General features: G+C 40.4%; 1 protein-coding gene across 2 annotated transcripts in view; it reads right to left on the minus strand.

The window, feature by feature from the left end:
* The window catches only part of fcho1 (FCH and mu domain containing endocytic adaptor 1), a 63,304-nt gene that overhangs the window by 19,762 nt on the left and 30,049 nt on the right, over window positions 1-13,493 (minus strand). For both annotated transcript variants that reach the window (XM_034081908.2, XM_034081910.2), the window contains 5 exons: window positions 7,160-7,251; window positions 3,639-3,713; window positions 2,666-2,807; window positions 2,245-2,397; window positions 842-946 (listed from right to left, as the gene is read on the minus strand). In XM_034081908.2, the coding sequence (XP_033937799.1) occupies window positions 842-946; window positions 2,245-2,397; window positions 2,666-2,807; window positions 3,639-3,713; window positions 7,160-7,251 (567 nt within the window). The remainder of the gene's footprint in view (window positions 1-841; window positions 947-2,244; window positions 2,398-2,665; window positions 2,808-3,638; window positions 3,714-7,159; window positions 7,252-13,493) is intronic.

Raw genomic sequence — 13,493 nt, forward strand, 5'->3', positions numbered from 1 at the left:
CTATTGGCTTTTGTTTGAGAAGTGAGTTTGTGAACAGTGAGCTTTGCCAGTTTCTTTTCTCCAATTAAGTGGGTAGAGAGCGAACATAAAACATTCCCCTCTCACTCCTCACAACTGAGTTCAGCCTTCAGCAGGGTACTTTATTTCCATCTGCCATGTGCCAGGTCTCTAGTGGCCAATTTAACAGATATATTTCAGACTGGTCTGTAGTTTAAGTCTTAAAGCATAACTTGTGTTCAGTCAGCATTTGAGTTCCCTATGTGGTTCCACGTTGCCAATATGTCCAGTGAATGAGTTTCTGGACCGAATGAACCAAACAAAAGAAGGTTTTTATTTGGTTTTTGTTTTCCACTTCTCCTTTGATCTGTTGACTTGTTATCTTGCAGGAACCACATAAACCTTCACGCTAACGGCCGACTCTTCCCCCTCACAGCTATTTCCAGAGATAATTGTTCACAAGGATTTCAGTCATCATTTCAAATGTAAAACAGACGCTCTCATTTGGTGTTTTTGTTAAGGATTTCCATGGAAACGGCAGCAGTAACCATGGAAGTGTGGAGGCAGTGATGAAAGGTAATGAGTGGGGGCCAGGATGTGCACTTTGTGCAGGTGGGTGGGTGTTTAGGAGTCGGGGGTTGAGGTTTCCATTTTTGGGAAGGCATTTTAGGATAATACATGAAAGGATAAGATGGAGTTCTTGTGTTGGGGAGAGGTTACAGAGAGGGTGAGTCAGAAGATAAAGAGATAAAGCCTGAGAGACGGAGAAACACATCAAAACACCAAAGCAGGGGGGGAGAGAGAGAACAAGTGCCCCCCCGGCCCAGCTGGTGTCAGAGCTGACCTGCGAAGACTCGCTCATCTTCTGCTCAAACTCTCCTCCCACGCGATTGTACTTTTCGATGCACAGCCCGAATGACTCCGCTGCTTTCTTAGACTTCAGCTCCGCCTAGTGAGGAAGGAAAGGAAAGGGTGAGGAAAACTATGGCCTTTAGCTAAAGAGTCTCATTCACAGACCTGACATAACACTGAAAAGCTCAGTGAGTGACTGAGAACAATCTCTGCCTCACCATTTAACTACTTCATTCAGTATTCAGTTTGTACATCAAAAACAAAACAAGTAACAGCCATAAAACAGGAACTTTTGTCTCATAATTGGAAAACAAAAAACAAACGTAAGATGGATTTAGGGTCACAAGACAGACACTAATAACACGACGTCCCAGAGCCTACTAAGGAAAATCGATGCACTGAACACGAGGAGTAGCTTTTGGACTATGCACACAATATGTCACATCATCTCCTAATGTTCTAATTATCAAATGTAAGCCTAGCTCACTTATACTGGTAGTGAAATGGTGTTGCATACCAAAGCAATAACATAGATTATTATTACGAATGAGGACCATAAGTAGACTGAGCACCAGAAAAGTTTACAAGAGAACCTTAAGTTGGGAGTGTTTTGCCAAACTACTTTTGTCAAGGCTTTTTTGAATAATATTTGAATTATAACAGGGCCATAGCTTGCACTAACAAATAACAGCAATCACTAATACAGGCCGGATTGAAATAAAGCTTGAGTGCTCAAACTACGGCTCCAATGGCACATTTAATATACATTTCCCATAGTTTCATCGGTACAACAAGAGAACTGAATACTCACTTAATACTCTGATTGATGTTAAATTACTGGCAAAAATCTGAATTTCTTCACTTTGTTTAATGAATCGGTCCACCCAAACTACAATATAATAGAGTCAAAAGATTTAGTAGGGACTATTTCTCAGTACTGAAAGTAAACTAACTCACACTCATGCATTAGGAGAAATGTTTTTGCTTGTTTTTGCTGCTTCAAAGACTAAAGATACCACAATCTGTTATAGTACAGAGTGCAAAACAGCTGTCCATCTGGGCACCGCAACACTTGGCTGATTTTAACACAAAATAAAGAAGACTAAGCATGGTGATTCCTCACAATTCTATTTTTAGACTTTTGAGTCTGATAATTATCCCGTGTAACTGCCACAAGCTTAGAGTTGCTGCTGTTAACTTTCATTGCACCGGGGAGGTTGCGGAAAATCAGAGCCTGCTATTTTTAAGGCCTAAACCAATACAACCCAAAATAACGGCATGTCTCTTAACACAAGTTAGTGAGATAATGTGTATTTTTTCAACCAACCCTTTAATCTTCCTCTAAAGGAAACTTCTATACCGTTAGAAATCTGAAAATATAGAGTGATGGCTAACTTTCTCCTGATCTTTCTGTGGAGCTCCCTCCTTCCTGAGCCGGTCCAGCTCCAAACACTTGGCGTGGTAACCCTCCTTTGATTTCTGAAGGTGGCCGCTCTGAACCTGCAGCGCCTGCACCGCCTCCACTGTCCCCACCATCTCCTCCTTTGTCTGGTTGGCACACACACGCACACACAAAACAAAACAAATGGACATCCTGTACATATCATCATTGTACTTTTGGGAATATACAGCAATTACTGTGAAGGGAGGAGACGGTAATGAGATTTTCTGTTGGATTAATTAGATCAGGATGAGGGAGGCTCGATGAAGGGCACACAATGACAAAATATAGTCTATCTTCACAGAAACACACACAGGCACACAAAAGAAAATCATCCAGTTTTCAGGATAGTGTCAAGCTATCCCAGGTCCATACCTTGCGGTGAATTTTGACCTGCTCATCTCCGTATTTGTTGATGTCCCGGATGAGATCATTCATCTTCTTCATCAGCTCGAGGTGGCAGAGGGCCAACTTGTCTGAAGAGACCCTGAACACATCCCACATGGGAGCAAAAGTCCTAGGAAAAATGTACAGAAGCATCAATGACACTGCTAGGTCAAAACTCTCCTCATTTAAGATGAAGTGCCATACTCTGGTTACAAGAGAAGTGCTTCCCTCAATCAGAAGTATCCTTACATGTATTTTTGCTCATACAATACAAATGTTTCAACATTGTGATACAACTGCACGCGGTCATACAATATGACTTAGAAAACAGCTAAGGAAAAAAACCAATTCTATTAAACCTATTTTGATCAAAATTGAGCAATTTGCGAAGACATTTCGAGTCCAATTTAGATTTTACATTTAAAAACGTTTCTTCATCGGTATTGTGAGGGGTGTGGACTGAGCACTGAAACAGAATTTTAATTACAGTACGATTACCAAAAACGTTCATATTGAGCTGTCAAAAACATGTTTGTGTTTATGCAGGACTCTCGTCATTCAGCCAGGAGCAGTTTAATTAATTCATCAGCCTTCGATGTCTAAATGTGCTCTTTGATGGTTTGTATGCCATCACCTTTTAATAAATGAGTTGGCGCTATTTGTTGTTTAATCCAAATACTCAGTACTAGATATATACATTGACTTTTTATAAGGAAACCTGTCATAAAATAGAAAACATACTGGATGTATGAAACCATATAGGCTAAATAGCAGAGAGGGCATTATTTCACAGTATGAACATTTGGTGATGCAGATGGTACTCATTCATATCTCATATGCAGCCATATGACCATTAAATGTATAATTACAGTAACAAACACTTTCCAACAGTATGAATTTAACCGTAGGGGATAAGGATGAGTTGCTGTAATATGTATGGAGTTTTTAAAGTGTTACTCACCCCAGTGGACTTCCGTTGCCGGCCATCTTGGCCAGTTTGCTCATAGATTTGGAATAAGTCTCCTCAATAGCAGTACTGCAATAACAAACACACAGATTATCATTGGAGGAAAAACTGATACAATAGCTTTTATATAAAAACGGTATGTTTCCATTTGTGTGTGTCTGTGCATTTATGTATTTGTGTATCTCTACTAGAGTTGCAGGTAACACGACAGGAAGAGTAATGTTTTGTGTATTCTTTAAGATTTAAACTCTTCTAAATACCTTTTAGTCTGGTGAAAGTAATGTACTCAAACAGCACTTCCTCACTCTGCTAATGGCCTCATATATTATACTGTTATCTAGAGCTTCGTTCGGCCCAAACTCTGGGCAGCCACAATAAGAGGCAGCCAGATGAAGAATCATTTTCATCAGAGTTGGGTAAATGTTGTAATAAGCCACATCTAAATGATGAATGGACTTGTTTTGCAAGTGAAGGACACACAATGACAATATAGTCTATCTTCACAGAATGTAATGACCATATGTAGACCCTGAGGAGAAAGAAGGAAGCAGCATTGATCCAAATATCCTGAGGGTGATCACAACAACCTGCTCCTGGGATTCACAAACAAACAGACTATAGATCTAGGGATGCAGACATTGTGTTAGAAACTCAAGTTGGACCAGATTGCTTTTTAAAACATGTAAATACATTCTTTATTTGTCCATATAGAAAAGAACACCTGCACACTAACTCCAAACTTAAAATGTGTAATATATATGTAAATATTGTGTTAAAAGCAACTGTAGCAAATGTTATCACTCGAACCTGTGGCTCTAGAAACGGCACACTTCCTGTTCTGTTAGAGAACAGGCACTTTGTACGACTGCGCTCAGGCAGGCGCTTCCGTACCATGTCTTCTCGGACAAACAGACTCAAGTTCAGTTTTTTTCCCCAGGGCCATATGTGCACTAAACGCTGCTAATATTTAAATTGTATAAGCCTTCCGTGCAATACGAGGGGAATCGTGCAATTTAATTTATTATTTATGTATGTACATGTTCCCTATCATGTCTATTTTAAATCCCATTTATTGTTTTTATAGTGTCTTGTTATTTTTATATTGTCTTGTTGTTGCGTGTTGGCACCTTGAGTTTATTGTAATTTCGTTGTACCTGTACAGTCACAAAATTAAAGATCTATCTATCTAACAGCTGGTGAACACAGTAGATTATTTAGCAGCTAAAGAGCAAGATATTCAAATTCAATTCAATTCAAAGGTTTTATTGTCATATGCACAAAGCTACAGTGCAGAAATGGCCATGCAAATCTTATGACCTGAGATCCTCCAACAATCCAACATATATAATAAAATACAAAAATACAAAATATAAAGTAGTGCAAAAAGTCTATATACATGAATATGGGATATGTACAAGGACAGAATATGAAATGAAATAATGTAAATTAAGACAAAATTAAATATGGTATGTAATAAGCATTTTGTAATATGTAATTTAAGAGTTGGAAGAGATCAAAAACAGAGCTAAAAGAGTGACAATTTGACAAGACAAGTAAGACTCAAAGTGAAAGGTACAACAAACGACACAACACACGAAACCCTAAAGCTGTGGTCACAACTTATTCTTGCAGCCCCCGTGAGACAGAAATCAGTTATCCTTTAATTGCAGGATTAAAAAGGCAAAGCTGTGATCTCAATCAGATGATCAGTTAGTTTGACCTGTGATAAAACCTTACTACACGCTGATTTTATTAAGATAAGTATCATTATCTGTTATTAAACTGGTCTATTGGTACAACACCATTGACCCATTCATTGATTTTGGTCTGCAACTAACAAGTAGATATATTACCTTTATTTATTCATTAGAAATTGTCTGAACATAGAACAAATGTATTATTAAAAAGGAAGACAAAAGCTGTAACTAGAATAATTCATCGATTATCATGATACTGTAGATACCGATTTATTTAGTTTTGGAGCACTTATTGATAAATATAATTGTTTCAACATTACTTAAATCTCATGTCTATTGTGCACCGAACATTATTGGTCCCCCCCATCAAGAAGCAGCAAAACCTTATAAATAAACATAATACCAGAGTGAATGTAGTCTATATAACATGCAGTAAATGTGAAAGCTTGACAATGTGGTTGCCCTCGTTGTGGTACTTGAGCTGAGTGTTTCATATGGTGTCCTATATCAAAATGACCTGTAAGACAAGTGGTGAAAGAGAAAGATGGAGGGAATGTATCAAAACAATTGCCTTTCCTCCGTCCTGTGGGATAACACAGTACACTGGCCCTACTTCATTTCCTTACTGGTGATTTGTTGTCTGCTGCATGTCCGAGCAGATAAGTGAATTTCCCCCGCGAGGAATGTGAGCAGGCGCTCTGAATCAGGGTCAGGATCATTCCCCTGGTCTGATAGAGCAGTCTGTTAGCTTCCAGCTGTGAGAGCACAAACTCCTGTGGGAAGCTCGTTACGACCCTCCATTCACTCACTGATAACTTCCTAATTAGAGGACAGAGTACTTTATTTAACAAATTACCCACTTTGAGGGGACCATTTTAATTAGTAGATTGACTGCCCCCCGTAGGTATTGCTGGTTGAGCTGTCAGTTCTCGCTCAGCATTATATAATGATAACAGTGGCAGATTATAACCTGAAACTCTTAGTCATTTTTAAAACAATGGCTTCTCTTGCCAACAGATCTCTCAGATAGCAAGCCCAGCAAACTCAGCTAATGTAAGCTTAATGTGTTAGTTTCAAAATATGTGTATGTATGACTTTTAAGAGTCTGTAGGCAACTCTTGCTGAGGCAGCATACATGATATCACACTAAAAACTGGGCAAAAGCTAACACCAAAATGTAAGGATTGACATATTTATGATGTATTTCTAGACCATTTTTTGTTTGATTTACAGAGCTAGTAAATTGGCTATTTTAAAGATAAGGATAAGAGGTACTTTATTGATCCCAAATTGGGACATTTTTGTATTGCAGCAGCATAAAAAACAAAACAAGGCATTGCACACAAGTAGAAATGAAAGAGTAGAAATCAAAAAAGTTGTTAGTTGTTTTCTCCTAGCCCTATGTTTTACCATTAAACCTTGAAGTAAAAAAGGCCATGTTTTAATTTGGGGACTGATCAACATGATTAGTTGCAATGGAAAATAGAAAATAAACCTCTGAAGCTGGCAGATAATCCAACCTGTAAGGCTTGAATGTGTCAGTGTTTGAGAGATAGTGCTCTTCAAAAGTAGCACAGTAGTGAGGACAGGGGTCAGAGGTCAGAGCGCAGAGGGACGATTGAAGTGGTTTGTTTTTCACAAAGAACGACTTGTTCAAGTTTCTCTAAAATACATTTCATCTCTGTATTTCTCCCAACATTTGCACAGTCCCTCATCTTTCCTTTCAAGTACAGAGTCAAGAAGGAAGAATTTCTCCACCCGAGTCCCGTCACTAACACCACCTCCCACACGCATATTCACAAATACACAAAAACATACCCCTCACGGACAAACTCGGCAAGCTCCTTGGTTGCCAGCTGGCCGTGCTTCATGTTGTGGTAGAGCACGTCAAAGCCGGCATTTTTCTCCCCCTGCCAAGGTAGAAAGAAAACAAACACACCGTCTGTTAGCACCCACACGAGGAACATCAGACCAACATTAGAAAATTAAAGAGACTGGTGTCCGTTCAGCCTCAGATCTCTGCCTCGCAGCGCCTTGCGTTGAAAGACAAAATAACACAAACGGAGACATTGTCAAGTGGAAAAACAGTTGTATAGGAACCCTTAAAAACCGACAAAAAGATGGCCTTTACGATTACAACAGTACATTTTTCTCATTAGTATTTCTACAAAAGTACATAATTTGTTTATAAATTGACGCTGGTCATGTACGACTGATTTAAACATTAAAGGTGACATGTCATGCTTTTCCAGTTATTACCCATCCCCTTGTGTGTTATGAAGGTTTTTATGCAAACGGTGTGCAGAGTCAAAACCCTCAAAGTACACCATGTAGGGAGTAAAACTCTAACACAGAAAATATCTCCCCAAAACGCCTCATTGGAGATACGTCACTGTCCATTTGATTCTTCCGGGTACATCATGATGTCATGTCGTCCCCGGAACGAAATGGACCAATCCGCGGAGCCGTTACGTTACGTCCGCGGAGCCGTTACGTTAAGCCCCCGCTGATTGGTCCAAATTGACCAATCCACGGACTTCCTCACACTCAGTGCATGCAGCTCTGCTGATTTCTTCTCCCTGGCTGCAGGCTGATAACAGACAGTTGGGATCGCGGCGAAATTCTCTCTGCAGACCCATTCTCACAGCGTTTATCAACCTTTTTCTTACTCAATATCAAGCCACACTTATTATTTTTACTTCGGCTGTGACTTTGTGTGTGCTCAGGGTGAGTTTTGCTGTGTATCGCTAAACAAGGAAATCACACCTCCACGGAGCTTAGCGCGATTCACAACGTCCCGACTGGTCCCGTCCAATCGGAGCACACTGGGCTCACAGGGAGGGGGGGGCAAGAGCTGCAACGAGCCGTTTAGTGGAGAGAGTGAATACACATACTTTACAGAGATGCTGTATGCGAAACCAATGTGAGTTTGGAAAATTGCACAGTATAAATCTATTCTAGTAGACCTCAACAATGGAATTATGATCAGTGGAAATGGCCATGACATGGGACCTTTAAGAAAGATTTCCAATGGTGGAGTTATCCATAGTATTTATTCAGTACTGTGTCAATCAATCAATGTTTATTTATATAGCCCAATATCACAAATGTTACATTTGTCTCAGTGGTCTTCACAGTGTGTACAGAATATCAGTATGACAATACGACACCCTCTGTCCTTAGACCCTCACATCGTACAAGGAAAAACTTCCAGAGAAAAACCCACAGTTTAAAGGGGAAAATGGGAGAAACCTCAGGGAGAGCAACAGAGGAGGGATCCCTCTCCCAGGACGGACAGACGTAGAATAGATGCCGTGTGTAAATCGAAGCGATAATACATTTGCAACATAGGTAGTCCAAATGTTTGGAAATGCATGTGTGTATAATAGGAAGATGAATCCACGAGGATATCCATCCAGGATAACCAGTGTCAACATGATCGCTTTCTATCCATGCTAATATTAAAAAGTGTTGTTGTGATAAACATCACAAAACTAAAAAGGACCAATTGTGTCTCTTCTCACATTCATAAGAGCATTTGGGTATCTTTGAATTTTTGAACTTATCATTAACAGACATCACTTGGTCTTTCAAGAACTGGGATGGACATTTTTCCCAACGTTCCGGGCATTTTAAAAGGTCACCCAATTATTGGATTATTTTAGAAAAATAATAAACGTAATACATTGATGATGAAAAGAACTGTTAGCTGCAGCCACGATTGCTTTTAACAACGGCTTTAATGAACCCCAATACAAACATTTTTGTTTTTTTGCTGACAAGGTTCAATTACTGCACATGCTGCTGCTGCTGCTCGGGAAATTAACTCACCGCTTGCTCTACATTTGTCGAGCAATGTGAAAAAACCACAGCGTTGGGTTGTTATTCAGAGAAGAGTTGCTTACTTTGCAGCAAAGCAGATTTAAAACATTTAATACGACACCTCACACCCCATCATCATCATAATCACACAAACATACACCTGTGTTCACTTCAATCTTCATGATCCTTAAAAGAGCCTGAATGATGCAGCTCTGCTACTAATACACTGTGTCGTTTCTTGAGCCTCACATTTCTGAGTCAACAGGCGGCCGGGCTGTCTGAGCAGACAGAGACACACAGCTGCTTCTCAGGACCTAAAAATACCATCGCAGGAGGAGAACAGACAAGTTCCCAGGTACCAGGGGAATGGCTGGAATGCCAAGTAAAGGGTCACCCAAAACCACACACACATACCACACACACACTGAGTGATGGTCTACGTGCACAGTGAGCATCAAAGCAAAGACACGGTCACTGGACTTTAGACACCCAGCGGTCAGGGAGAGAATTGGTTGTTTTTTGAGGCGTCTCAAGACAGGTTGACGACACATAACTGACAATACTTTGCCAGCTCAGCCACTCAAATCTTCACTTCAGCTTCAGACGTTCACTTTCCCTGAGCCTTTTCCCACAGTAGAGAGATCATATAAATCAGACAAAAGGCGGTGGCGATTTGGACTTTGAACAAACTGTATTTGTGTGATCCATTTTTTTTATATTTTAACTTTATGTGCAGTAGCTGCTGTGCCATGAAATTAGAAAGAAAAAAAAGTTGACTCATCCCTTAATCGATAAATAATTCATTAATCGCTTGAGTAATTTAGGTAAATAATCTGTGGCTTTGAGTTGTATACTTTTGGGTACATTTCTTTTGAATTTGGTTTTTTGTCCGACAAATCAAACAATTCTTAAAATGTCACTTTAGGCAGAATGTGGACACAACTTCCAGTCAGTGTCTTTTTTCCATAAAAATAGCAAATAACCAGGCTGAAGACGTATTTGCATCTTCTGAGACAAATGTCAGATTTGCTGTAGAGTAAAGGCCAGCTTATTCGAACAACAAACACACGGTATGTTTTTATTGACAGACGTTGTGCTGGGCGTAGATTCTGGCCGCACCAGGGACGTGCACAGGTACGGGCTAATGTTGCCCTGGCATTTTTGGCTGATCTGCCCCTCTGGAGAGAGCGAGAGTTTGTTTTAGTTTTTTCTGTTGTGGCCGAATCAACATGATAAGCCCACAATTAGTATTGTAGCGTCTCGCTGCAGGAAACACACTTTGTCTGCGCTGTCATCTGCGTTAAGACCACCTCAGTGTCGGATTTTGGAAACTTGATTTTGAGTTGTCTCATGGCAGTTAGGGTATAAGGGACAAACCAGGGGACTTTACTTCCTCTTGATACCGTCGGTTATTTACAAAAAAATCACCTAAATATAGCCTACTTGTTGTTATTGTGCTTCTGTCTTTCTGTGTCTTTTCATCTGTAAACTCCCTCAATGGGGCCGCTCGCTCTCTTTTCTTGATCGCCCTCTCACGGGTGAACAGTTCAATGTCCCGCTTCATTGTAGGATTTCTGCCATGTCTCTACCACTTTAGTTTGACCATCTCTATTACTAAGTTATGGAATACTAAATAAATAAGTAATTAGATACCTTACCGTTACTGCGCCCATGAAGAATGATAAGAATAAGAATAATGCGTCTTGAACTGGTTTAATTACTTAGTGAGTTTATTTAAGGTAAAAGTTAGATGCCCTATTTTATCAGTATGTCTGCACAGCAGTTACAATGGTCATTTTGTTCTACATTAGAACATAATTGTCCCCATGTTGTCTTTAATAGTTACTAACATTAGATATTTTAATGAGATATGGACCACAAACATTTTAAAAATCAAGTCACAGAATGCAAGTAGTCACCTTAGCTTATTTTGTTATGAGATGTGAATTACTGTTCAATTTAGTTGATGTAATAATCGTTTGGTTTCCTTTACATTAAAAACAAGTTACAATTTTCAAAAGGTCTTGTGTTTTTTTTCAGGGGGAGGCCCTTTTTCCAGTTTAGAGCAATAGCCCCTCCAAATGTCTGTGCAAGTCCATGGGCCGGACAACTCGGGGAGATGAGTCATGTCATTTTTCAGTATTGTGAGCACCACGAGTTAAATCTTATCATCATAAGTGGATCAATGTATTTTCCAAACTTAATTGTCTTTTTTTATAATGCCCTTTTATGTTACTATATGCCATTAAGTAAATTATGTTGTTTCTGTTGGATGGCAAGTTATTGATGTAAAATAAATGTTACAGAAGAATTTTCGAATAACTACCAATGTTGCAGCATTATTGAGGCAAGTAACATAACGCTGAAAAATAACAGTGTGATTTAAGATGAATTCATTCTAATTTACAATTAAATTCAAAGTCAATGTTTGGCTGAATATTGAATATATTATTGCACACCCATATCAGTTGGTTTTTATCTCATCCACATTAAAATATGATACATTGAATTTGTTTAAGGATAGGGTTTGAGTAATTATACCATATTTTGACATGAGCTGTTATTTATAGACAATGGTCAGTCTTCAGTGTAGTGTTGACAGTTGCCAGATACCTTTTGTTGAAACTCTACCCTCACCACAGGAAGGTGTGAGACACACACACACACACACACACACACACACACACACACACACACACACACACACACACACACACACACACACACACACACACACACACACACACACACACACACACACACACACACACACACACACACACACACACACACACACACACACACACACACACACACACACACACACACACACACACACACACACACACACACACACACACACACACACACACACACACACACACACACACACACACACACACACACACACACACACACACACACACACACACACACACAGTCTTTGATCATGATAAAAGGCAATGGTAGTCACTTTGCTCAAGGAGCATTTCAGAGGTTTAGCAAGTTTTGTTTACTGTTGCAAATGCTCTAATATTTACTCATAATCTTGTCAGGAAACTGCTCACTAAGACTCCATAATCATCATCTGACATAAAGTAGATACTTAGGCTGCGGCCCCACGAGGACGAAAACGGCTAAACGCATAGGATTAACGCAAACGCAATCGGCTTCCGTCCACATGCAATAATTATCCGGATAGTGTCTGCCCACACGAGACCGCTCCGTTTAGCTCCAACCGCTGGAGAAGCTGCAGTACATATGCAGGAGCCTGTAGGTGGCGCTGTAACTTCCTCCACAAAAGCAGCGAAGAAGAAGGTTGTCATGGTTGCCCTTCTGTTTATTCTCCGCGGTGGGGGCCGAGGGAACCGGGCAGAGTTTTTCGCCAGTCAACGTGTATTAAAGTTGAAATCTTCCGGACAAAATTATAAAAGTGCCGGTCAAAGGTCTTCTTTGTTATTTATTGAGCTTTAAAACAAATGAATAACGACTCTATATAATATAATGATAAAATACACGGAGCCTCTCTTTTTCCTCCCTCTCTTCGGACAGCGCCAGTGTCTGTCTCATGCAGCAGCTCATCCAGTAATCAGTGACCCGGCCGACAGTAAAAATAAACATATTTATAACTAGTTTAGGGAGTTTGAGAGGTAATTAAAATAGCTAAGGGTGATGATCTGACTTGAAGTGTGTGTTTTGCTGCAGAGGGAGGAGCTGCAGGTGAGCAGAGCTGCGTGTCTCCGTCCTGTCAGATTAGACTTCACTCGCGAGAGAAAGATAAATAATCTGAATTCAGGGTGCAGTTTACTTTGACGTGGGGGTGAGCAGCAGAGGTGGGGAGAGGCGGGGCTATTGCCTCATCATTATTGCTGTAGATGTTGCACAAACAACTGTAGCATGGTCAATAGCGTCCGGAGCACGATAGCAACTCTGCGATCCGCCATTGTTGTTGTTGTTGGTGGCGAAACACTTCAGCACTGGCGCGGGGTAAGCGGAGGTGAGCAGAAGAGGTGGGGAGAGGCGGGGCTATTGCGCAATCACTATCAGTGATCTGAAAATGTCCGTATAGGGCGCACACACGGAGCTGTTTGACCCCCCAGAGAGTGGCGTATGCATTTCTATCCACCTTGGGACCCGTTGTCGTTTCCTCAGTCGTTTAGTGCCATATTCGGTCGTCCTCGTGGGGCCGAACGGTCTATATGACACTAAACAGTAACGCAAACGACCGAATTCGTCCTCGTGGGGCCGCAGCCTTATTGTCCAAACACCACGGCCATTTTGTCTAACTTTCAATGTCTTTGTTTTGATGCCCCCAAGTATGCCAGAATTC

This window comes from Pseudochaenichthys georgianus, chromosome 4, assembly GCF_902827115.2.
Source record: "Pseudochaenichthys georgianus chromosome 4, fPseGeo1.2, whole genome shotgun sequence".
In the NCBI taxonomy this organism is placed as follows: Eukaryota; Metazoa; Chordata; class Actinopteri; order Perciformes; family Channichthyidae; genus Pseudochaenichthys; species Pseudochaenichthys georgianus.